At 39.3% G+C, this 25,463-nt stretch overlaps 1 protein-coding gene across 3 annotated transcripts; it reads left to right on the top strand.

The window, feature by feature from the left end:
- The first annotated feature begins 311 nt into the window (after positions 1-311).
- On the top strand, positions 312-25,463 carry LOC128702091 (zinc finger protein 69 homolog). 3 transcript variants are annotated; one of them, XM_070102836.1, is made up of 9 exons: positions 739-878; positions 1,426-1,632; positions 1,893-2,830; positions 3,687-3,808; positions 3,939-4,088; positions 7,578-7,699; positions 20,767-21,012; positions 21,250-21,779; positions 24,933-25,463. In XM_070102836.1, exons 3-9 carry the CDS (start codon positions 1,911-1,913, stop codon positions 25,147-25,149), a joined length of 2,307 nt encoding a protein of 768 aa, XP_069958937.1. In that variant the 5' UTR covers positions 739-878; positions 1,426-1,632; positions 1,893-1,910; the 3' UTR covers positions 25,150-25,463. The 3 variants fall into 3 exon arrangements, with proteins under 3 accessions (XP_069958935.1, XP_069958936.1, XP_069958937.1); XM_070102834.1 differs by lacking the exon at positions 1,426-1,632 and having other exon boundaries at positions 312-878; XM_070102835.1 differs by lacking the exon at positions 1,426-1,632 and having other exon boundaries at positions 312-878; positions 21,250-25,076.

Below are 25,463 nucleotides of genomic sequence, written 5' to 3'. Positions count from 1 at the left end.
ATGATGGACCACTTCTTGCTTCGCTGTCTTTGCTTCTGTATCCCTGGGACGCACCTACTTCATGTTCTCTTCTTTCTCAGTGTTAGATCGTTGCCCCCCCCCCTCTCTCTCTCTCTCTCCAGCTTAATGGAAAGAGCTTTGACCAGGAGGTTCGTCATATCATCTTAGAACATACGTTCACATTTCTGCACGCCATAGCCCGGGTGAGTGCAGTTTGACACGTACTAAAGAATCCGGCTCCGGAATCCCGGCTGGTAAAGTTGATGCGGCTCTCCCAAACTGTCACCACCCTTAAAACCCAACAACAACAGCCAGCTGATTTTGACAGCGTCACCAGGCTGCTCAGTCCCAGATCAGGCCTTCCGGTTGATCTGATCCACTAGGCTGTTGGTGCTAACCGCATACAGCCTAGCTTAGTAACTAACTTGAGGAACTCTAGTGACAACACACTAGAACTCGTGCAGTTACGGGAGAAAAAACCTTTAACAATGCACGTATTCTGAAAGAAATGCTGTGTTCACTGTGATGTTTATACATCATTGTGTATATACACTGAGTTTAGTTTAATCCCTGTCTTAGGGATATAGTGTACAGGCCCGAACTGCAGTCTTAATGACCTTCATGTAGTAGATAATCCCCAACAAATTATGGCCATTGTCTTGGTGAAGGATCAGGATATACATGATGACCATGGACCCAAAAATAAGGATGTACACACGGTGGAGGTGCAAGCTGGAGACATCCTGGAGGATTTGTGTCGACTTTGTGGTGCTCAAGATAGTAGATTGCTGCATCTGGCAGATACTTTCTCAATCCTTGGAGCTACCTCAAATATACTGCACTTGCTAGAGAGCATATCAGTCTTCCTTAAAGTTCAGGTATGACATTGATGTTAATTATATTGGTGGTTACAAGGAAATTTTCATTTAAAGGACATAACCCGATATTTATAGTTTTTGAGAAAAACTGTATGACCCTTGTAGGGTTAGAACTTCTTTTTTATTATAATAATTGAGGGGAAAATCACAAGACAGTTGTACAATAGTAAGAGCATAGGAATAAAGTAATATTTATTTGCTTTATTTCCAGGGCTCGGCGAGTTGAATAATGATCAATTTATAGGTTAGGTTAAAAAATGTATAAGCACACATAAGTAACATGAAAATGGGCAAATGCAGCATATCTGTCAATAAAGTTTAATCATTTTTACGTTTGGGCCCCTGGCTGCTGGTCACATACCTTCGGCATAAAAATAAAAATACAGAGATCCTGTTTGCCAGCATTTAAAGGACATGGATATCTAACTTTGCTTTAAGCATTGAGTCATAATTCCTCAGTATTTTTGAGGGATGTTAGTTCTCCCTTACATGTCAATTTGGCAGTCTGATTGGACCCCAAACACCATTTCCATTTTCCTTGTTACAGATTTTGTTTGGTACTTGGAAGAGCCTGCTCACTGGCCCTGATGAGTTTTAGGCATGTGACTCACCCCAGGTCCTTTACTTTCGGGAATGCTTGTTCCCTTATGTGCTGAGATTGGGCAGTACTTCAAACCCAGACTCTGCGAGGATGAGCTCAGTACTGCTCATGCTTTCATAGCCCTTAACTAAATCAAGAAAAAAAAACATTGCAGTAGGTTTTTGTTTATACCCAACAATTTTTATTTCTGTATTTTTATGAACCTGTTATAATATTTTTAGATCAGTAACTATTTTATGTGTTTCACTCATTTACGACAGTCTCCAAGACATTTCTTACCTATATCCTAGTTGAATTTAATTAATTCGTTTAATTATTTGCTTTTGATATCAATATTTTATATATACAGTACCTGTTATATTTAAAAAATCATAACTAATTAAAATATTTAAAGTTTTTTATACTTTTTCCAGGATGATTGTGAAGAGTTAATGCCCAAACACCTCTGCTTGTCCTGCTTTAATACTGCTATTGATATTCAAGCATTCATTGACTCCGGTGTTAACTTTCAGAAAACCACAATTAGTCAGTTGTTTCCTAATGCAACAGTAGAAGAGGTCTATGAGGTGCCATTTTCTGGACCTTATCAGAATTCACAAGCAACAAACAGAACTCTTTCAGAATGTGTCGAAAGTGGAGGATCAGTACAGGAAAGACCACATAATTTTTTTAGTTACAGTTCATATGAAACCTCAGGTGAACTCTCAAAGCAAAATTATGATCAAGGCCAAGAACTGACAATTGAACAGCATGTGAATAATCGTAGGCATATCATAGATAGTTACCAAGAGTCACAAGGAATATTTGAGTATAGTGAACCTGTAAACAGGCATAGTGTTCTTACCTATAAAGAAAGTAATATTGTTCCAAATGCTTCTAGTCATCTCTCAGGGACACCTCAAAAATTGTCCAAATCTTCAGAAGGAGAATCTCAGATTGATTACCAAAAATCTTCCCCAGGTAAAAATACCTCCTTAAAAAATAATGTACATGATAAAAAAATACAGGGTTTACTTTTACATAGTTCAAAACACACTAGCACCATTAGTACTGACAATGTTAGTACAAATATAAAGCATAATACAGAGACACATGTCTCAGTTTGCACTGATGCAGCATCAGTTGGTGATAATAAATTAAGAAAATGTCCTACTTGCAATAAAACATTTCCTAGGCAGAGTCAGTTAAAGAGTCACCTTGCTACTCATAGTGAACTTCGGCCATTTGAGTGTAACAGATGCTTTCTGAAGTTCAAGTACCGCAGAAATCTTGTGGAACATTTTAGTGTTCATGACGAAATTCCATCCTTCATCTGCTCAGTGTGTGGCCTGACATTTAAACAAAAAAGCAAGTAAGTGGTAATTCACCCGTAAGTTATTTGTTTTATAGTCATTCAGATTTTGATCTACACATTTTTGCAGTAATTTTAGATTTAACTTTTAATTCCTGTCAAATGGAATTATGGAAGTATACAGGTAACATGATATTTTTTTTTTTTTTTTTTTTTTTTTTTTTTGTGATCATTCAGATATTTCTGTGCATAAAGCTCCTGGCCAACTTCCATGCAAATCTGCTACATTTTTGTTTTTAAACTGGATAGGCTGTCTTTCACCAAGGCAATGTGACCAAAGGAAAAAAAATGAAACATTCACCATGATTTATTCAGTAGCTCTCTTGCCAGAAGTGCACAGATATCATAATTCAAATACCTCTCCAAACTGCAACATCCCTACCTCTGGCTAGTGTAGCAGTAATGTGAAGGACATGTAAGGTATGTACTAGTTATTGAAGTAGTGGTATGAACGATGTTCAGTGTTGAGACATGCACTTGCGATTGAAGAAATAGTAAGAGTGCTTGGCTCATAATTGAAGGAACCCATGTTTGATTCCTAGACAGAGACAAATGAGCAAGTCTCCTTACAAGTGCTTCTGTTCACCTAACAGAAAAAGGTAGCTGAACATAAGTCAACTTTTGTGGGTAACATCCTTCAGGGGTGGTAGAATACACTTAGATATGACCTGGCTTTGAAATGAACTGAGGTAGGATAACAGCTCTTAGTCTGTAAAATTAACTACTAAAAAAGCTACTCTGTGAAAGATATTCAAGTATAAAGCATTAATCAGATCCATAGGCTTATATGTAAATGACATTAAGAGTATAGGTTTCATTTTTACATATCTTTTAATAAAAAATTTTCCTACACAAGCTTGCTAAAGCATGAGCGAACCCATCGAGAAGCAAACAAGTTAAATTTCAAGTGCACTTTTTGCAGTAAGGAATACACACAATCTTCACATTTGAAGACACACATAAGAAATATCCATAAAGGTGAGTTAAGTGTGAAATTAAAAGTGATGATATTATATATAATAGTTTTTTATTTGCTGCACAAATATTGTCTTATTATTTTGTATTTTAAAAATTATACCACTTTTGATGCAAAACTTAACACTTCCAGATAACTGTGGTTTCACTTGTAGTGAGTGTAATGTAGTAGTACTAAGCCAGTCCTCTTTACGACGCCATATGTCCTCTGTCCATGCAACATCTGTTAAATTTACATGTCAGCACTGCAATAAAGGCTTTAATAACTACCAGAACTATCAAGGTAATACAATGTATATGCTTAATTTTTTAAACAATACTCATGTTTTCATGTACAGTACAATAGTAGTAGTAATAGTAATATTAATAATAATATTTTTCATATTTATGTACAAACATACACAATAATTTGAAAGCCCATTTTGCCACAGCATTTTTGGCAAACATGCTTTGCAGATTTAAATATCATTGTTCTCAAAAGATGGGATTACATAGGTGCTTAAAAGAATGTTACATCAGAAGCTTCTTGTATGCATGGCAGTTTGGGCAAGACTTCAATAAGGAGCTTAAGGTATACGATTGATACAGTTTAATTTAGATACTCTAGTAGCTGTGTAACTAATTTAATGAATGATTGCAAGTAAAACATTAGGGATAGCTATCACACAGCAAAAATCTTCCCTAAGAACCATGTCAAACTGCCTTTACACAAGACTTGCCTCTTATTTTTAAATTGCCAGTCCTTCTGAACATGCATGCCATTCACACTTACTGCTCTTCACACTGCAGCTACAGGACCCTGAATAGGAATGCTTATCTAGATTAATAACTACTGGAGAGTTGAAACAGATCCCACAGAACAAAAGAAATGTGCCAGTATATTTCATTCATATCCCACTTATTAGTCAGTCTAGGAAGAAAAATCATGTAAATGAAAGATACAAAATATGCAATAATCTTCCTGAAAGAACTAAAAGCCCTATTGTAATAATCAACATCAAAAAAAAAAAGTCATGAAGTATTGTTATAAGAAACTAAATCACACATTTTTCTACATGCCAAGAGACAAAAGTACATTATCATATCCTTTAGTTATTGCTCTATATGTGTCCAGTTATTTTTTAGAAATGCTGTCTATGTCAAACAGCAATATTTTTAGCAGTGTATGATACACATTATCCTATTCTAAAGTTTTGTAAACTTGGCAGTTAAATAATACAAATAAAAGGCCCCAAAATTTGGAACTCTCTGCCTAATATTGACACATGTTCTCCATCTGTCAGCATCTTTGCTTATATAGTTAAAAAATGCCTATTAAATTCCATATAAATGTTATATCCATGCTTTAGATTTAGATAAAGAGAAATTGGATATCAAATTGGGGAGGAGGAGTATGGAAGAAGTGAATGTTTTCAGATACTTGGGAGTTGACGTGTCGGCGGACGGATTTATGAAGGATGAGGTTAATCATAGAATTGATGAGGGAAAAAAGGTGAGTGCTGCGTTGAGGTATATGTGGAGTCAAAAAACGTTATCTATGGAGGCAAAGAAGGGAATGTATGAAAGTATAGTAGTACCAACACTCTTATATGGGTGTGAAGCTTGGGTTGTGAATGCAGCAGCGAGGAGGCGGTTGCAGGCAGTGGAGATGTCCTGTCTAAGGGCAATGTGTGGTGTAAATATTATGCAGAAAATTTGGAGTGTGGAGATTAGGAGAAAGTGTGGAGTTTATAAAAGTATTAGTCAGAGGGCTGAAGAGGGGTTGTTGAGGTGGTTTGGTCATTTAGAGAGAATGGATCAAAGTAGAATGACATGGAGAGCATTTAAATCTGTAGGAGAAGGAAGGAGGGGTAGGGGTCATCCTCGAAAAGGTTGGAAGGAAGGGGTAAGGGAGGTTTTGTGGGTGAGGGGCTTGGACTTCCAGGAGGCGTGCATGAGCGTGCTCGATAGGAGTGAATGGAGATGAATGGTATTTGGGACCTGATGATCTGTTGGAGTGTGAGCAGGGTAATATTTAGTGAAGGGATTCAGGGAAACTGGTTATTTTTATATAGCTGGACTTGAGTCCTGGAAATGGGAAGTACAATGCCTGCACTCTAAAGGAGGGGTTTTGGGATATTAGCAGTTTGGAGGGATATGTTGTGCATCTTTATATGTACATGCTTCTAAACTGTTGTGTTCTGAGTGCCTCTGCAAAGACAGTGATTGTGTGTGAGTAAAGTGAAAGTGTTGAATGATGATGGGAGTATTTGCTTTTTGGGGATTTTCTTTCTTTTTGGGTCACCCTGCCTCAATGGGAGACGGCCGACTTGTTAAAAAAAAAAAAAAAATCCATGCTTTAATATCTCCACCTTGTAATGAAACAAATCAGCCCCTCGAGTCATACCTATGTTAAAGTGTGATAAATATTAATTGTGAATATTTATCTTAACTGACTTTAATGTATATCTCTTACCTATATCTACCCTTATCCTTCCCTACTGAATATGTACATAGCTTTTTGTAACTTAGGTATAGAGAACACTCAGTATAGTGAAGGAATAAGAGCATTACGTCATACACCATCATTATTGAAATGTAATTCAGAACAGTTGCAAATGCTTCATTAATTGGTAAATTATTATTATTATTGTTATTATTATTATTATTATTATTATTGTCGTCGTCGTCGTCGTCATCATCGTCATCATCATCATCATCATCATCATCATCATCATCATCATCATCACTACTACTACTACTATTATTATGTATTTATTGAGTGTGAAATAATGAATATAAATTTTAACAGCTTGTACAGTACATATTTATATTACAGTGCTACCCTGAGTTTCGTACAGCTCCCAACTTGAACAATTATGTAAGTGTATTTTTGGGGGTCTGAAATGGACTCATCTAATTTACATTATTCCTTATGGGAACAAATTCGTTTGGTAACGACACTCGAACAGCCTTCTGGAACGAATTGCGGCCGAAACTCAGGGTACCACTGTATTGTAAAAGGTGTCAGTTAAACTTGTCTAAATATGCTAAACTATAACTTCTTAATTATTGTATTGTAACTAACTCATAACACACATGAACCTCATTGTAATGTTTTCATGGCTGAATTCATGACTATGTAAATAACCTCTTAATATTGCTAACAGTTTGTAAATTCATAAAGTATCATTTATTACATTGTTGTCTTATGTACTTTTGGTAATTAAAAGTTGGTGGGTAGACCTCTTGATGTATATGTGTAGAGAGTAGTAACCAATATTTTTTTATTATTAACACATCAGCCATTTCCCACCAAGGCAGGGTGGCCCTAAAAAGAAAAACTTTCATCATCATTCACTCCATCACTGTCTTGCCAGAGGTGTGCTTCCACTACAATTATAAAACTGCAACATTAACACCCTTCCTTCAGAGTGACTGATATGTCTGATAATATTTAGTGGTAGCAACAGTAAGATAAAGGCAAAGTACAAGGAGAATACTGTTAGTGAGTAAAATAAAAGTGAAAGGAAATGAATTAAAGAGAAATAATGAAGGATATAAGCACCTTTTTGGAAAAAAGTAGCCTACCATGCAAAATTATGATGAGGAAGACGGTGTGGATTTAATTACGCAGTGCTTGTGTAAAACAGATGTTTGGAATTTTAAGAAGGTGAGTGTGGGTGAAAAGAAAAATAATGAGATAAAAATAAATGATAGTGTCAGGCAATAGTTAAATTTTTCTCTGCCTGTTTGTGCACTGCAGCTAGTCTTCTAACACATTTTCATACAGGTCATATACGTCGGCACACTGGAGAGCGTCCTTACTGTTGTGAAACTTGCAATAAGACATTCACCACCACTAAGGCTCTTAGTAGGCACCGTCTCATTCATCAGGGCACCAAAACCCACAAAGTATGTAAGTTATTTCAGCCATTAGGTTTAAGACCAATTTTTAAAAGTATTTAATGATATTTGATTTAATTTTAGTTTCTCCATAACACCTATTTCATATATTTAAATACATCACCTTGTGTTTCTTTTGCTGGGGTCTCCCCACCTTGGTGGGAGACAGCCATTGTGTTAAGAAAAATTTAAATGCCTTGCATACTGAGTGATGTCAACTAAGATCCATTCCCATCCCTCCATAATCTTAGAAAGAAATAGAGTTCACCTGTGTCTTGCACACGCATCATTAAAACTTCTTTTTTTTTTTTTAACAAACTGGCCATATCCCACTATGGCTGTGTGACTTAAAAAAGGAAAACCGAATTTTTCCTTTTATTTTAATTTAGTAATTTATACAGGAGAAGGGGTTACTAGCCCCTTGCTCCCAGCATTTTAGTCGCCTCTTACAATACACATGGCTTACGGAGGAAGAGTTCTTTCCCACTTCCCCATGGAGATTAAAACTTAAGTATCATCTCAGATTTGAAGTTTTCACTTATACATGTCTGTTTCCAGGGAACAAAATTGGGTACTCATGTTTCTAACCGTGTCCTATGTTTATCGTTCAGTGCTGGTAGTCTTTGTGCTGTCTCATACCCCTTAATATTAATTGTAAAACGTTTGCTGTTCAATTCTTTCTGCTGAATTCTTATACCCCTGGTTATGCAGAGCATTTCAATGATAACCACAACATTTAGCTAACACCCAGGTACCTACTGACTGCTAGGTGAACATGGACCGCAGGTGTAAGGAAATATTCCCAACATTTCGGTCCTTAGACCCTCAGTTTGTGAGCTTGCATGTTGCCAGAACTCTTTCCTCCATAATTAAATATGCCATTTTTACAAACCTTGTTCCATCAATGCCAAGGAACCACTAAAGTCATTTTGACTTCTCTCTATACATTATCCCATCCAATTTTTTTGAACTTGGTGATCTTGTTAATTGGTACAGTAATATTTTCAGTTCACTATGCAATATTATTTTTATTTATTTTATTAGCACACTGGCCGATTCCCACCAAGGCAGGGTGGCCCGAAAAAGAAAAACTTTCACCATCATTCACTCCATCACTGTCTTGCCAGAAGGGTGCTTTTCACTACGGTTTTTAAACTGCAACATTAGCACCTCTCCTTCAGAATACAGGCACTGTACTTCCCATCTCCAGGACTCAAGTCCGGCCTGCCAGTTTCCCTGAATCCCTTCATAAATGTTACTTTGCTCACACTCCAACAGCACGTCAAGTATTAAAAACCATTTGTCTCCATTCACTCCTATCAAACATGCTCACGCATGCCCGCTGGAAGTCCAAGCCCCTCGCACACAAAACCTCCTTTACCCCCTCCCTCCAACCTTTCCTAGGCCGACCCCTACCCCGCCTTCCTTCCACTACAGACTGATACACTCATGAAGTCATTCTGTTTCGCTCCATTCTCTCTACATGTCCGAACCACCTCAACAACCCTTCCTCAGCCCTCTGGTCAACAGTTTTGGCAATCCCGCACCTCCTCCTAACTTCCAAACTACGAATTCTCTGCATTATATTCACACCACACATTGCCCTCAGACATGACATCTCCACTGCCTCCAACCTTCTCCTCGCTGCAACATTCATCACCCATGCGTCACACCCATATAAGAGCGTTGGTAAAACTATGCTCTCTTACATTCCCCTCTTTGCCTCCAAGGAAAAAGTTCTTTGTCTCCACAGACTCCTAAGTGCACCACTCACCCTTTCCCCCTCATCAATTCTGTGATTCACCTCATCTTTCATAGAACCATCCGCTGACACGTCCACTCCCAAATATCTGAATACATTCACCTCCTCCATACCCTCTCCCTCCAATCTGATATCCAATCTTTCATCACCTAATCTTTTTGTTATCCTCATAAACTTACTCTTTCCTGTATTCACTTTTAATTTTCTTCTTTTACATACCCTACCAAATTCATCCACCAACCTCTGCAGCTTCTCTTCAGAATCTCCCAAGATGAGTGTCATCAGCAAAGAGCAACTGTGACAACTCCCACTTTATGTGTGATTCTTTATCTTTTAACTCCACGCCTCTTGCCAAGACCCTCGCATTTACTTCTCTTACAATCCCATCTATAAATATATTAAACAACCACGGTGACATCACACATCCTTGCCTAAGGCCTACTTTTACTGGGAAATAATCTCCCTCTTTCCTACATACTCTAATTTGAGCCTCACTATCCTTGTAAGAGTATGTAGGGAAGAGGGAGATTATTTCCAATATTATATTCTTTCCAATACTTAATTGAGAAATTTTTGACTCCCATTCAATCCTATTCACAATAAATGAACTGCAAAAAATATGAATTACATAGCTCCTCTTAAAGACAGCAATTATTCCTTGATATAATGGAAGTATACCAGTGGTGTGCGTAGGCAAAAACACTTATCTTAGTGTTTGAGTTCAAATCACTGAGATCAAATTGGTGAGCAGGAATGTTGTTCACTGGGAGGAGGACTTTAACAAGCACCATCTTGGATTTTGGATACACATTGACTTGGGCATTATATGAGCACCACACATTTAGTGCCTTATGAAAATAATAATTTTCATACTGTACAAGGCATTTATTAAATCCTCTAGAAATGGCTTTTATGATCACTCACACCTTTTGTTGAGAAAGGTTGGTGGGCTGGACATGAAAAATGGCAATGGATATTTGGATCCCTAACAGTGATTCACAAGACTGCAGGAGCTTCACAAATTTCCCTTGCACTAAACATGGGTACAATGAATAATGTAAATCTAACATGTTTGACTCGTGACTTACCTTTGTGCAAGTAGTGGAGCAGTCCAAATGTAAGTCCAGCATATTTCATTGAGAATTAAACATAATATGATTGTATATCCTGAATATTGTGCCATGCAAATATTAATCTTTATTCAGGTATTTAATAGATCCATAATTTTGTTGGAATGAGAAATATTTTCAGCTCTTACGTCTATGTTCTATCACACCCCTCTACGGTAAACTACCAGGCTTTTACATATGGCCCACTTCAGGGCAAAAATATTGATAAAAAATATATATTGGTAAGCTAAAACATTTTTCTCATTCTGCTAGTCCCCAGTCTTACCTTTTCACAAAATATTTGTCCTTGCCTTTTACAAGGAAAAGCTTCAGAAGAGATAATTATTGTTATATTTAAATACAGTTGAATCCAGGATTTACATTTTACAATCCACATGATTTATTCATATTATGCAACATATTTTACCGGTTATTTAGCAGATATTTTCTACTATTCAATTTATTGTTTCTGCTTAGCGTACAACCATAAAATTGAAAAAATAACCATAGGATTTCATTAAAAATTGGCTCAGTCTTCTTTATAAATGTCAGTATTAAGTAGACTGGAGCACTATTTAAAGATAGTATATAGCAAAATCAACAGTTAAATAATTCAGATGTGTGAAATTTCCTATTATCTGTGGCTTCAAGGTAGCCTTCACCACCAGGAGCTTAATTCTCCCCACAAATTATGAGGTTCATCTGAATTGTATAACTGTATAGGGTACAGTACAGTGGACCCCCGCATAGCGACCTTAATCCGTGCAAGAGGGCTGGCTGTTATGCGAAATGTTCGCTATGCGAATGAATTTTCCCCATAAGAAATAATGGAAATAAAATTAATCCGTGCAAGACACCCAAAAGTATGAAAAAAAAATTTTTTTACCACAAAAAAATGTTAGTTTTAGTACACACAAACTGAAAAAGGCATGCACAATTACATGACACTTACTTTTATTGAAGATCTGGTGATGATTGATGGGATGGGAGGAGGGGAGAGAGAGTGTTAGTGTTTAGAAGGGGAATCCCCTTCCATTAGGACTTGAGGTAGCAAGTCCTTTTCTGGGGTTACTTCCCTTCTTCTTTTAATGCCACTAGGACCAGCTTCAGAGTCACTGGACTTCTTTCGCACAACATATCTGTCCATGTTGAAGAATTGAGACACTTATGCAACACATGGGAATCTTTATTGAAGAAACGTTTCGCCACACAGTGGCTTCATCAGTCCAATACAAAGTAGAAATGGGTAAGGAGAGTAGAAGTATGAGGTAATCAGTCCCTCAACCTGGATTCGATGTGTTCAGTCCATCACTCTTGTAGTAAGTGCAGCATAGGGCCAGAGAGGTGGCTTATATACTGCGGTGAGATGAGTTGAAGCAGGAGGAGGCGGGATCTTAGTGGGACCTGCCACTAATGTAAGTAGGTCATCGTCCAAAGGTTTGGGCAAGCGTTGAAGTCTTTGTACCAAGATTCCATGATGTTGCAGTGTCTGACAGATGTGATGAATGGTTTTGAAAACCGACAAGTTGAAGAATTGAGACACTTATGCAACACATGGGAATCTTTATTGAAGAAACGTTTCGCCACACAGTGGCTTCATCAGTCCAATACAAAGTAGAAATGGGTAAGGAGAGTAGAAGTATGAGGTAATCAGTCCCTCAACCTGGATTCGATGTGTTCAGTCCATCACTCTTGTAGTAAGTGCAGCATAGGGCCAGAGAGGTGGCTTATATACTGCGGTGAGATGAGTTGAAGCAGGAGGAGGCGGGATCTTAGTGGGACCTGCCACTAATGTAAGTAGGTCATCGTCCAAAGGTTTGGGCAAGCGTTGAAGTCTTTGTACCAAGATTCCATGATGTTGCAGTGTCTGACAGATGTGATGAATGGTTTTGAAAACCGACAAGTTGAAGAATTGAGACACTTATGCAACACATGGGAATCTTTATTGAAGAAACGTTTCGCCACACAGTGGCTTCATCAGTCCAATACAAAGTAGAAATGGGTAAGGAGAGTAGAAGTATGAGGTAATCAGTCCCTCAACCTGGATTCGATGTGTTCAGTCCATCACTCTTGTAGTAAGTGCAGCATAGGGCCAGAGAGGTGGCTTATATACTGCGGTGAGATGAGTTGAAGCAGGAGGAGGCGGGATCTTAGTGGGACCTGCCACTAATGTAAGTAGGTCATCGTCCAAAGGTTTGGGCAAGCGTTGAAGTCTTTGTACCAAGATTCCATGATGTTGCAGTGTCTGACAGATGTGATGAATGGTTTTGAAAACCGACAAGTTGAAGAATTGAGACACTTATGCAACACATGGGAATCTTTATTGAAGAAACGTTTCGCCACACAGTGGCTTCATCAGTCCAATACAAAGTAGAAATGGGTAAGGAGAGTAGAAGTATGAGGTAATCAGTCCCTCAACCTGGATTCGATGTGTTCAGTCCATCACTCTTGTAGTAAGTGCAGCATAGGGCCAGAGAGGTGGCTTATATACTGCGGTGAGATGAGTTGAAGCAGGAGGAGGCGGGATCTTAGTGGGACCTGCCACTAATGTAAGTAGGTCATCGTCCAAAGGTTTGGGCAAGCGTTGAAGTCTTTGTACCAAGATTCCATGATGTTGCAGTGTCTGACAGATGTGATGAATGGTTTTGAAAACCGACAAGTTGAAGAATTGAGACACTTATGCAACACATGGGAATCTTTATTGAAGAAACGTTTCGCCACACAGTGGCTTCATCAGTCCAATACAAAGTAGAAATGGGTAAGGAGAGTAGAAGTATGAGGTAATCAGTCCCTCAACCTGGATTCGATGTGTTCAGTCCATCACTCTTGTAGTAAGTGCAGCATAGGGCCAGAGAGGTGGCTTATATACTGCGGTGAGATGAGTTGAAGCAGGAGGAGGCGGGATCTTAGTGGGACCTGCCACTAATGTAAGTAGGTCATCGTCCAAAGGTTTGGGCAAGCGTTGAAGTCTTTGTACCAAGATTCCATGATGTTGCAGTGTCTGACAGATGTGATGAATGGTTTTGAAAACCGACAAGTTGAAGAATTGAGACACTTATGCAACACATGGGAATCTTTATTGAAGAAACGTTTCGCCACACAGTGGCTTCATCAGTCCAATACAAAGTAGAAATGGGTAAGGAGAGTAGAAGTATGAGGTAATCAGTCCCTCAACCTGGATTCGATGTGTTCAGTCCATCACTCTTGTAGTAAGTGCAGCACTAAGATCCCGCCTCCTCCTGCTTCAACTCATCTCACCGCAGTATATAAGCCACCTCTCTGGCCCTATGCTGCACTTCCTACAAGAGTGATGGACTGAACACATCGATTCCAGGTTGAGGGACTGATTACCTCAAACTTCTACTCTCCTTACCCATTTCTACTTTGTATTGGACTGATGAAGCCACTGTGTGGCGAAACGTTTCTTCAATAAAGATTCCCATGTGTTGCATAAGTGTCTCAATTCTTCAACTTGTCGGTTTTCTAAACCATTCATCACATCTGTCAGACACTGCAACATCATGGAATCTTGGTACAAAGACTTCAACGCTTGCCCAACCTTTGGACGACGACCTACTTACACTAGTGGCAGGTCCCACTGTGATCTCACCTCATCCTGCTTCAACTCATCTCACCGCAGTATATAAGCCACCTCTCTGGCCCTATGCTGCACTTCCTACAAGAGTGATGGACTGAACACATCGATTCCAGGTTGAGGGACTGATTACCTCAAACTTCTACTCTCCTTACCCATTTCTACTTTGTATTGGACTGATGAAGCCACTGTGTGGCGAAACGTTTCTTCAATAAAGATTCCCATGTGTTGCATAAGTGTCTCAATTCTTCAACTTGTCGGTTTTCTAAACCATTCATCACATCTGTCAGACACTGCAACATCATGGAATCTTGGTACAAAGACTTCAACGCTTGCCCAACCTTTGGACGACGACCTACTTACACTAGTGGCAGGTCCCACTGTGATCTCACCTCATCCTGCTTCAACTCATCTCACCGCAGTATATAAGCCACCTCTCTGGCCCTATGCTGCACTTCCTACAAGAGTGATGGACTGAACACATCGATTCCAGGTTGAGGGACTGATTACCTCAAACTTCTACTCTCCTTACCCATTTCTACTTTGTATTGGACTGATGAAGCCACTGTGTGGCGAAACGTTTCTTCAATAAAGATTCCCATGTGTTGCATAAGTGTCTCAATTCTTCAACTTGTCGGTTTTCTAAACCATTCATCACATCTGTCAGACACTGCAACATCATGGAATCTTGGTACAAAGACTTCAACGCTTGCCCAACCTTTGGACGACGACCTACTTACACTAGTGGCAGGTCCCACTGTGATCTCACCTCATCCTGCTTCAACTCATCTCACCGCAGTATATAAGCCACCTCTCTGGCCCTATGCTGCACTTCCTACAAGAGTGATGGACTGAACACATCGATTCCAGGTTGAGGGACTGATTACCTCAAACTTCTACTCTCCTTACCCATTTCTACTTTGTATTGGACTGATGAAGCCACTGTGTGGCGAAACGTTTCTTCAATAAAGATTCCCATGTGTTGCATAAGTGTCTCAATTCTTCAACTTGTCGGTTTTCTAAACCATTCATCACATCTGTCAGACACTGCAACATCATGGAATCTTGGTACAAAGACTTCAACGCTTGCCCAACCTTTGGACGACGACCTACTTACACTAGTGGCAGGTCCCACTGTGATCTCACCTCATCCTGCTTCAACTCATCTCACCGCAGTATATAAGCCACCTCTCTGGCCCTATGCTGCACTTCCTACAAGAGTGATGGACTGAACACATCGATTCCAGGTTGAGGGACTGATTACCTCAAACTTCTACTCTCCTTACCCATTTCTACTTTGTATTGGACTGATGAAGCCACTGTGTGGCGAAACGTTTCTTCAATAAAGATTCCCATGTGTTGCATAAGTGTCTCAATTCTTCAACTTGTCGGTTTTCTAAACCATTCATCACATCTGTCAGACACTGCAACATCATGGAATCTTGGTACAAAGACTTCAACGCTTGCCCAACCTTTGGACGACGACCTACTTACACTAGTGGCAGGTCCCACTGTGATCTCACCTCATCCTGCTTCAACTCATCTCACCGCAGTATATAAGCCACCTCTCTGGCCCTATGCTGCACTTCCTACAAGAGTGATGGACTGAACACATCGATTCCAGGTTGAGGGACTGATTACCTCAAACTTCTACTCTCCTTACCCATTTCTACTTTGTATTGGACTGATGAAGCCACTGTGTGGCGAAACGTTTCTTCAATAAAGATTCCCATGTGTTGCATAAGTGTCTCAATTCTTCAACTTGTCGGTTTTCTAAACCATTCATCACATCTGTCAGACACTGCAACATCATGGAATCTTGGTACAAAGACTTCAACGCTTGCCCAACCTTTGGACGACGACCTACTTACACTAGTGGCAGGTCCCACTGTGATCTCACCTCATCCTGCTTCAACTCATCTCACCGCAGTATATAAGCCACCTCTCTGGCCCTATGCTGCACTTCCTACAAGAGTGATGGACTGAACACATCGATTCCAGGTTGAGGGACTGATTACCTCAAACTTCTACTCTCCTTACCCATTTCTACTTTGTATTGGACTGATGAAGCCACTGTGTGGCGAAACGTTTCTTCAATAAAGATTCCCATGTGTTGCATAAGTGTCTCAATTCTTCAACTTGTCGGTTTTCTAAACCATTCATCACATCTGTCAGACACTGCAACATCATGGAATCTTGGTACAAAGACTTCAACGCTTGCCCAACCTTTGGACGACGACCTACTTACACTAGTGGCAGGTCCCACTGTGATCTCACCTCATCCTGCTTCAACTCATCTCACCGCAGTATATAAGCCACCTCTCTGGCCCTATGCTGCACTTCCTACAAGAGTGATGGACTGAACACATCGATTCCAGGTTGAGGGACTGATTACCTCAAACTTCTACTCTCCTTACCCATTTCTACTTTGTATTGGACTGATGAAGCCACTGTGTGGCGAAACGTTTCTTCAATAAAGATTCCCATGTGTTGCATAAGTGTCTCAATTCTTCAACTTGTCGGTTTTCTAAACCATTCATCACATTTCAAAGCACTTTTGAAACAGAGCTATTGTGTACAGTTTCTTGAAGTTGGAAATGACCTGCTGGTCCATGGGCTGCAGGAGAGGAGTGGTATTAGGAGGCAAAAACTTCACCTTAATGAAGCTCATGTCCCCATAAAGTCGCTCTGCCACGTCTGTAGGATGACCAGGGGCATTGTCTAACACCAGGAGGCACTTAAGGTCTAATTTCTTTTCAGTTAGGTAATCTTTCACATTGGGGGCAAATGCATGGTGTAACCAGTTATAGAAAAATTCCCTAGTGACCCATGCCTTACTGTTTGCCCTCCACAGCACACACAAATTATCCTTGAGGACATTCTTTTGCCTGAACGCTCTGGGAGTTTCAGAGTGATACACTAATAAAGGCTTAACTTTGCAATCACCACTAGCATTGGCACACATCAACAAAGTAAGCCTGTCTTTCATAGGCTTATGTCCTGGGAGTGCCTTTTCCTCCTGAGTAATGTAGGTCCTGCTTGGCATTTTCTTCCAGAACAGGCCTGTTTCATCACAATTAAACACTTGTTCAGGTTTCAGTCCTTCAGTTTCTATGTACTTCTTGAATTCATGCACATATTTTTCAGCCGCTTTGTGGTCCGAACTGGCAGCCTCACCATGCCGTATCACACTATGGATGCCACTACGCTTCTTAAATCTCTCAAACCAACCTTTGCTGGCCTTAAATTCACTCACATCATCACTAGTTGCAGGCATTTTTTTAATTAAATCGTCATGCAACTTCCTAGCATTTTCACATATGATCGCTTGAGAGACGCTATCTCCTGCTAGCTGTTTTTCATTTATCCACACCAATAAGAGTCTCTCAACATCTTCCATCACTTGCGATCTTTGTTTCGAAAACACAGTTAAACCTTTGGCAACAACAGCTTCCTTGATTGCCGTTTTCTTGCCCACAATAGAAGAGATGGTTGATTTTGGTTTCTTGTACAACCTGACCAGGTCGGTGATACGTACTCCACTTTCATACTTATCAATGATCTCTTTCTTTATTTCAATAGGAATCCTAACCCTTATTGCTGTAGGGTTGGAACTAGAAGCTTTCTTGGGGCCCATGGTCACTTATTTTCCAGAAACACCACCGAAAACACTGTAATAATACGAAATATTCCGAGTGTATGCTTGAATGTTACCGCGGAGGCTGGCTGGTAAACAATGGCACAGGCGGCACATGTGAGGCTGGCTGAGGGCGCACATTGGACGCATCTCGGACGAAGGCCGCTGAGCGGGTTTTTGTCCACTATGCGGGGCAAAATTTTAGCGAACAAAGCGTCCGCTATGCGGATTGTCCGCTATGCAAGGCGTCCGCTATGCGGGGGTCCACTGTACTGTATATCTAGAAGTATAAATGATAGAAGTCCTCAGGTTGTTCTTCAACTCTATATATCCTTGGTTAGGCCTCATTTAGGCCTCAGTTCTGGTCACCGTATTACAGAATGGATAGAAATGCTCTGGAAAACATACAGAGGAGGATGACAAAGATGATCCCATGTATCAGAAATTTTCTCTATGAGGATAGACTGATAGACTGCACTCTCTCAAAAGGCATAGAATTAGGGGGGATATGATCGAGGTGTATAAATGGAAAACAGGAATAAATAAAAGGGATGTAAATAGCGTGCTGAAAATTTCCAGCCAAGACAGGACTCGCAGCAATGGTTTCAAGTTGGAAAAATTCAGATTCAGGAAGGATATAGGAAAGCACTGGTTTGATAATAGAGTTGTGGATGAGTGAAACAAACTCCCGAGTACAGGTATTGAGGCTAAAACGTTATGTAGTTTTAAAAATAGGTTAGATAAATACATGAGAGGGTGTGGGTGAGTGCGAGTTGGACCTGACTAGCTTGTGCTGCTGGGTCTGGTGCCGTGCTCCTTTCTTGAGTGGAGGTGACCAGACTGGGTGGGTCATTGGGCTAATCCGGGGGGGAGACATGGACTTGCTCTGCATGGATCAGTAGGCCTGTTGCAGTGTTCATTATTTCTTATGTTCTTATAACAGTATAGGGTACAGTACTGTATAACAGTATAGGGTACAGTACTGTATAGCTGTATAGGGTACAGTACTATATAACAGTATAGGGTACAGTACTGTATAGCTGTATAGGGTACAGTACTATATAGCAGTATAGGGTACAGCACTATATAGCTGTATAGGGTACAATACAAGTAATCCTCTTTGTTGCTATTATTTCTAATGTTGCTTCAGCCATTTTATCCTCCAGTACCTACATTATTTTTTCACCACATTGAAATATACAGTATTAATGCGGATAAGATAAGATAAGATAAGATTTCGTTCGGATTTTTAACCCCGGAGGGTTAGCCACCCAGGATAACCCAAGAAAGTCAGTGCGTCATCGAGGACTGTCTAACTTATTTCCATTGGGGTCCTTAATCTTGTCCCCCAGGATGCGACCCACACCAGTCGACTAACACCCAGGTAAATATTTGCTGCTAGGTGAACAGGACAACAGGTGTAAGGAAACGTGTCGAAATGTTTCCACCCGCCGGGAATCGAACCCGGGCCCTCCGTGTGTGAAGCGGGAGCTTTAGCCACCAGGCCACCGGGCCACACGGAGATTGGTGGATGAATTTGGTAGGGTGTGCAAAAGAAGAAAATTAAAGGTGAATACAGGAAAGAGTAAGGTTATGAGGATAACAAAAAGATTAGGTGATGAAAGATTGGATATCAGATTGGAGGGAGAGAGTATGGAGGAGTTGAACGTATTCAGATATTTGGGAGTGGACGTGTCAGCGGATGGGTCTATGAAAGATGAGGTGAATCATAGAATTGATGAGGGAAAAAGAGTGAGTGGTGCACTTAGGAGTCTGTGGAGACAAAGAACTTTGTCCTTGGAGGCAAAGAGGGGAATGTATGAGAGTATAGTTTTACCAACGCTCTTATATGGGTGTGAAGCGTGGGTGATGAATGTTGCAGCGAGGAGAAGGCTGGAGGCAGTGGAGATGTCATGTCTGAGGGCAATGTGTGGTGTGAATATAATGCAGAGAATTCGTAGTTTGGAAGTTAGGAGGAGGTGCGGGATTACCAAAACTGTTGTCCAGAGGGCTGAGGAAGGGTTGTTGAGGTGGTTCGGACATGTAGAGAGAATGGAACGAAACAGAATGACTTCAAGAGTGTATCAGTCTGTAGTGGAAGGAAGGCGGGGTAGGGGTCGGCCTAGGAAAGGTTGGAGGGAGGGGGTAAAGGAGGTTTTGTGTGCGAGGGGCTTGGACTTCCAGCAGGCATGCATGAGCGTGTTTGATAGGAGTGAATGGAGACAAATGGTTTTTAATACTTGACGTGCTGTTGGAGTGTGAGCAAAGTAACATTTATGAAGGGATTCAGGGAAACTGGCATGCCGGACTTGAGTCCTGGAGATGGGAAGTACAGTGCCTGCACTCTGAAGGAGGGGTGTTAATGTTGCAGTTTAAAAACTGTAGTGTAAAGCACCCTTCTGGCAAGACAGTGATGGAGTGAATGATGGTGAAAGTTTTTCTTTTTCGGGCCACCCTGCCTTGGTGGGAATCGGCCAGTGTGATAATAAAATAAAATAATAAAATAATGCTCATTATTATCCAGTAACATCATTGTAAAACATTTTAATTCACATTGTAATTCATTGATAAAAGTATTTTAAGATTTTATTTTTTATATACAGTATGCTTGTATTATTGTATTGTAGATGACCATTCTTCTGACCTCCTTTGTCAAGATGGGAAAATCTTTTTAATTGTTTATGATTTGTTTGGGGAGCATAGTACATATGTTGATATTAAAACACTGAAGATACTGTCATCCTTGTTTAATTTGGGGGAGAAAGTTAAAACATAATTACTCAAATTTTTTTTTAATGTACTGTAGTTGTAGTTTCCTATCTGCAAAAACTTTGTTATTGGAAAACATTGAAAATCAGAGAATATTTAAAATATGCTCATTAAATTGTTAGGTAAAATTATTCCTTTAGTAATGATTATTCTAAATGCCAATCTTCCAAAGTAGAAAACTAACAGACCGTAAATATTTTGCAGTGCGCACAATGTGGCAAAACATTTTTGGAATTGTGTGATCTAAAGCGACATGTGAAACGCCATCTGTTGAAACGCGCAAAGAAAGACAACAAAATATCATTGATTAAGTGCCGGGAAAATGCAGTTAACCCTGCAGCTTCCGTGGATCCTGGCATGAATTCCATCAATCTTATGGTGCTCACTGATTCCCTACTTTTCACAGAGTCTCAGCAGATACTGGATAATACTGACTCTAGAGCTGCTAAGGTGCATATTGTATTTCTGTATCAATTTGTTTATTCGATTAAAAATTATTAGTTCCCCAGTTTATAAACCTTATGGCTATTTTTAAAAAACTAAAGGACAAAGTTTTAAATAGGTTTTAGTTTTAAATAATAAATAACTTGCAAATAAAATAAATCGAGTATAATAACTAAATATTAAGACATTTCATAGTGCTGGTATATAAGAACTTTCCATTCTAATTACACTTTCTTTTTACAGGTTATCATACCAAATGAAAAATTAAACACTTCAAAAGCTGTCAGTGGTGAGCCAGGGATGAGGCCTAATGTTATAGAATCTAATGGATCCAGTCTGCAGCAAACATCCATGGAAATGACAAAGGCCTCACATATGTTAAGGACAGAGGAAGAAGTTCTTTCTTCTTCTCAGCTCATGCCAGCTGAACCAGAGATGGATGCAGTTTCCCTCTTGGCCAATACTGCTGTCCTTCAGCCACCAGAAGTTATACATGGAATTACTACACCACTAGAGACTTCACAAGTTTTGCAGCCAACAAATATTGATGTGCAGGATGGAGTAGCTGCGAATGAAAGCAATCAAGTGACTCTCACATCACGTGAATCATCGGAATGTACTGCTTCAGATGCTCCTACTATGGTTATGCTGTCATCTGTTAGAACACCATCTGAATATTTGCCTGTGTCTGCTCCTGAGAGTAATACTGCTAACCCAGTTATTGATGGAGCAAGACATCAACAGAGTGAGAGAGTTCTCAGTCATGCCACTTGGTAATTAATTTGTCAGTGAATTTATTAGATAGTTTTAATGTAATCAGATTTGTATAATAAATACAGTACAATATTGGTAAATATTGAATATTTATTATAATGGAAAATATACCATTTGTTTTATGATACAAAGGTAAAGAAAATTTTTAATTTGGCTGGATGTTTTGTGTCATAATAGTGTCACACTGTCATGCTAAGGCTCTACACATTTTTTTTCTTGAATAGCAGTGTTTAGAAAATGTTAGCTATTCGCAGTCAACTACATAAATATTTTAGGTATACCGTACAGTAAAACAATATAAGATTTTTGCTTGGATCAACTGATACATAATACTTCAAATATATCATTTTTTCTCAGTAATTTTATAAATTTTATCTTTTAAATCTGCTTATTAATCTTGACAGGATTTAGGGAAGGAAAGGTATAAGAGGATTGAATGTATATTCTTATGAGTTAGAGAGTTATATTTGAGGAATTTATTTTGGCAGGTTATCTCTTCTTGCCAGATCTCTGATACAGAACCAGACAACAGGTTCATAACTACAGTATGCCACCAGTGGTAGGATTGAGGCTGTTGCACCTCAATGATCCTCAGGGTTGACATAAAGTGTGGAAAAAATAATTCTCTGTAATTATACTGGACTCCACTCCTATAATGCAATGTTGGTATTCAAATCACCTGCAGAAACCCAGTGTTGTTATACATCACCCTGTACCATGAGATACTCTCACACTCTTTGAAATTGATAAAAAAGTTCTCTCCTACTCACTGCCACCATCTCTTACAGAAGTCCTCATGATAGCCATCTTACTGGTAATCTCTCTTAAGAACATAAAGGAGAACAGCAGCAGGCCTACAAGCCCAAGCCAGTCAGATCAGTGGCCAATTATTTTTACACCAGCAAAGTGTTAATGAGGGCATATTAGATTACAGCATCTCCTCATTTAACGACGGAGTTCCGTTCCTAAGACCACATCTGTAAATGAATTCGTCACTAAGTGAAGAGCATACTGTAATGGTAGTGGGTTTGTGTCAACCATCTTTGATAGTGTTTTAATGTCACCTTTGCACCATTTATAACATTTCTGGTATATTTTTATATGTTTATACAGTAGTGTACTGTATATTGTAATAAACAGAATAGAGGAAATCAGCTCTAATATACATTATTTAGGTATGCATACTGGTTAGAGGGCCCGTTGTAAGTCTGAGGCTTCGGTAAATGAGTACGTCGCTAAGTGAGGAGAGGCTGTACACTGAAATGGTACTTATGCTCAATGCCACATTCCATACATTGTAAGTTATCTTTGTTCATGTGTAAACCATCTCACAAACACCCTGTTCAAGTCACAGGCTGTAGGTGACACCCTCAGGTGATAGTTGCTTATATTCTGAGTGACCAGGACTCTGTAGTCATGTAGGACTCATGATTTTTTAAATCACTGAGATGCAAATTGGGACCACTGGTTAACTTTTAGGAGAATTTTTTAATGTGGATTTATTTATTTTTTAATGGAGGGGCAGGTTCTTAAAGTATTAAGATGCCTGTATTTATTGTTTTAATTGAGTGAGAATGACTTTTTACTTTGTTTTTAAACTTCAAATGTGTTTTACCCTTAAACTGTGATATACCCAGAAATTAAAATTCCTGTGTGTTGCAGTATGTTAAAAAACATAAATTTCTTGCAGATTGGAAAAGCCTATTTTTCTAAATAGAAATATAAAAAGTAAACTGAAATTAAAGAAAACCTTAGTGTTTTGTGTATAGGCAAAACAAGATCCTATGTTGGCAGCATCACTGTAAATGAACATAACAGCATTTATGTTCACCATTTATTTATGCCAAATTATGTTTTTTTTTTTTCTTTAGTGAATAACATATGTATACTCTCTTATGATAACAGGTGTGTTTCAAGGTATTTTAGTACAGTGGACCCCCACCTTACGATATTAATCCGTTCCTGAGAGCTCATCGTAAGCTGAAATTATTGTTAGCCAAATTAATTTTCCCCATAAGAAATGATGGAAATCAAATTAATCCATTCCTGACATCTCAAAGTATGAAAAAAAAATTTTTTTTACCACACGAAATATTAATTTTAATACTCACAAACTGAAGACATGCCCAATTACTACTATACTAAGAATAGAATACATGACACTTACCTTTATTGAAGATCTGGTGATGATTGATGGGATGGGAGGAGGGGAGAGTGTGGAAGTTATTGTTTAGAAGGGGAATCCCCTTCCATTAGGACTTGAGGTAGCAAGTCCTTTTTCTGGGGTTACTTCCCTTCTTCTTTTAATGCCACTAGGACCAGCTTGAGAGTCATTGGACCTCTGTCGCACAACAGATCTGTCCATAGAGCTCTGTACCTCCCGTTCCTTTAAGACTTTCCTAAAATGGGCCATAACATTGTCATTGTACAGGTTGCCAACACAGCTTGCAGTAGCTGTGTCAGGGTGATTTTCATCCATAAAGGTTTGTAGTTCAACCCATTTGCACACATTTCCTTAATCTCTTTTTTCAATTCCATACTAATTCTCACCCTTTTTACCACAGGGATGGCACTAGAAGCTTTCTTGGGGTCCATGGTGACTTATTTTGCAGTTACAAGCACTAAAAACACTGGGATAATGTGAAATGTACCAAATGTATGCGTAGATGCGACCACACTGGCTGGCTTGTAAACACTGGTGCTGAGGCCACACGTGGGACGCATCCCGGAGAAATCATGCAAGGCGAGTTTTTTATTGTGAGGCGAGGCAGAATTTTTGCGTTCAAATGCTTCGTATGGCGGATTTAAAATAACACGATGCGTTCATAAGGCGGGGGTCCACTGTACTAGAAACATGCAAGAGATGCATAGTACATGTTTGCCCTAAATGCAGTATTCACTGTAAAATGATACAAATAATTGTTTTTGTTTTTTTTTGTATCGATTGTTATTGTGTTCTAACACTGTGTACAAGGAAATATGATATTACATTTGTGTAAAGGTGTATTACCCCTTGAAACATAGAAATAAGTCATACTAACTTTATTGAGTTATCTTATGTTAAATATGCATAGTGTGCTTTTTGGCCGAATTCCACTGTTAGTATTATGAAACTGTTTAAAATTGGACCTAATAAGGCATCTTCTTGCCAGTTCCACACATTCTCTGCTGGCAGAGTGGACACAGGATCCATGCATAGCTTTAAGAAGAGGTATGATAAAGCTCACAGAGCAGGAAGAGAGTGACCTAGTAGCAACTAGTGAAGAGGCAGGGCCAGGAGCTATGACTCGACCCCTACAACCACAATTAGGTGAGTACTTAAGTACAATTATCATACATAGTAACATATGTGTAAATTACCAAAGATAACCATGGGGAAGTGGAAAAGAATCTTTCCTCCGTAAGCCATGCGTGTCGTAAGAGGCGACTAAAATGCCGGGAGCAATGGGCTAGTAACCCCTTCTCCTGTATACAATTACTAAAAAAGAGAAGAAGAAAAACTTTATAAAACTGGGTTGCTTAAATGTGCGTGGATGTAGTGCGGATGACAAGAAACAGATGATTGCTGATGTTATGAATGAAAAGAAGTTGGATGTCCTGGCCCTAAGCGAAACAAAGCTGAAGGGGGTAGGAGAGTTTCAGTGGGGGGAAATAAATGGGATTAAATCTGGAGTATCTGAGAG

The sequence above is a fragment of the Cherax quadricarinatus genome, chromosome 83, assembly GCF_038502225.1.
Source record: "Cherax quadricarinatus isolate ZL_2023a chromosome 83, ASM3850222v1, whole genome shotgun sequence".
NCBI classification, from domain to species: Eukaryota; Metazoa; Arthropoda; class Malacostraca; order Decapoda; family Parastacidae; genus Cherax; species Cherax quadricarinatus.
The sequence above is the reverse complement of the archived record's forward strand: the minus strand, read 5'-3'. Positions and strand labels throughout refer to the sequence as shown.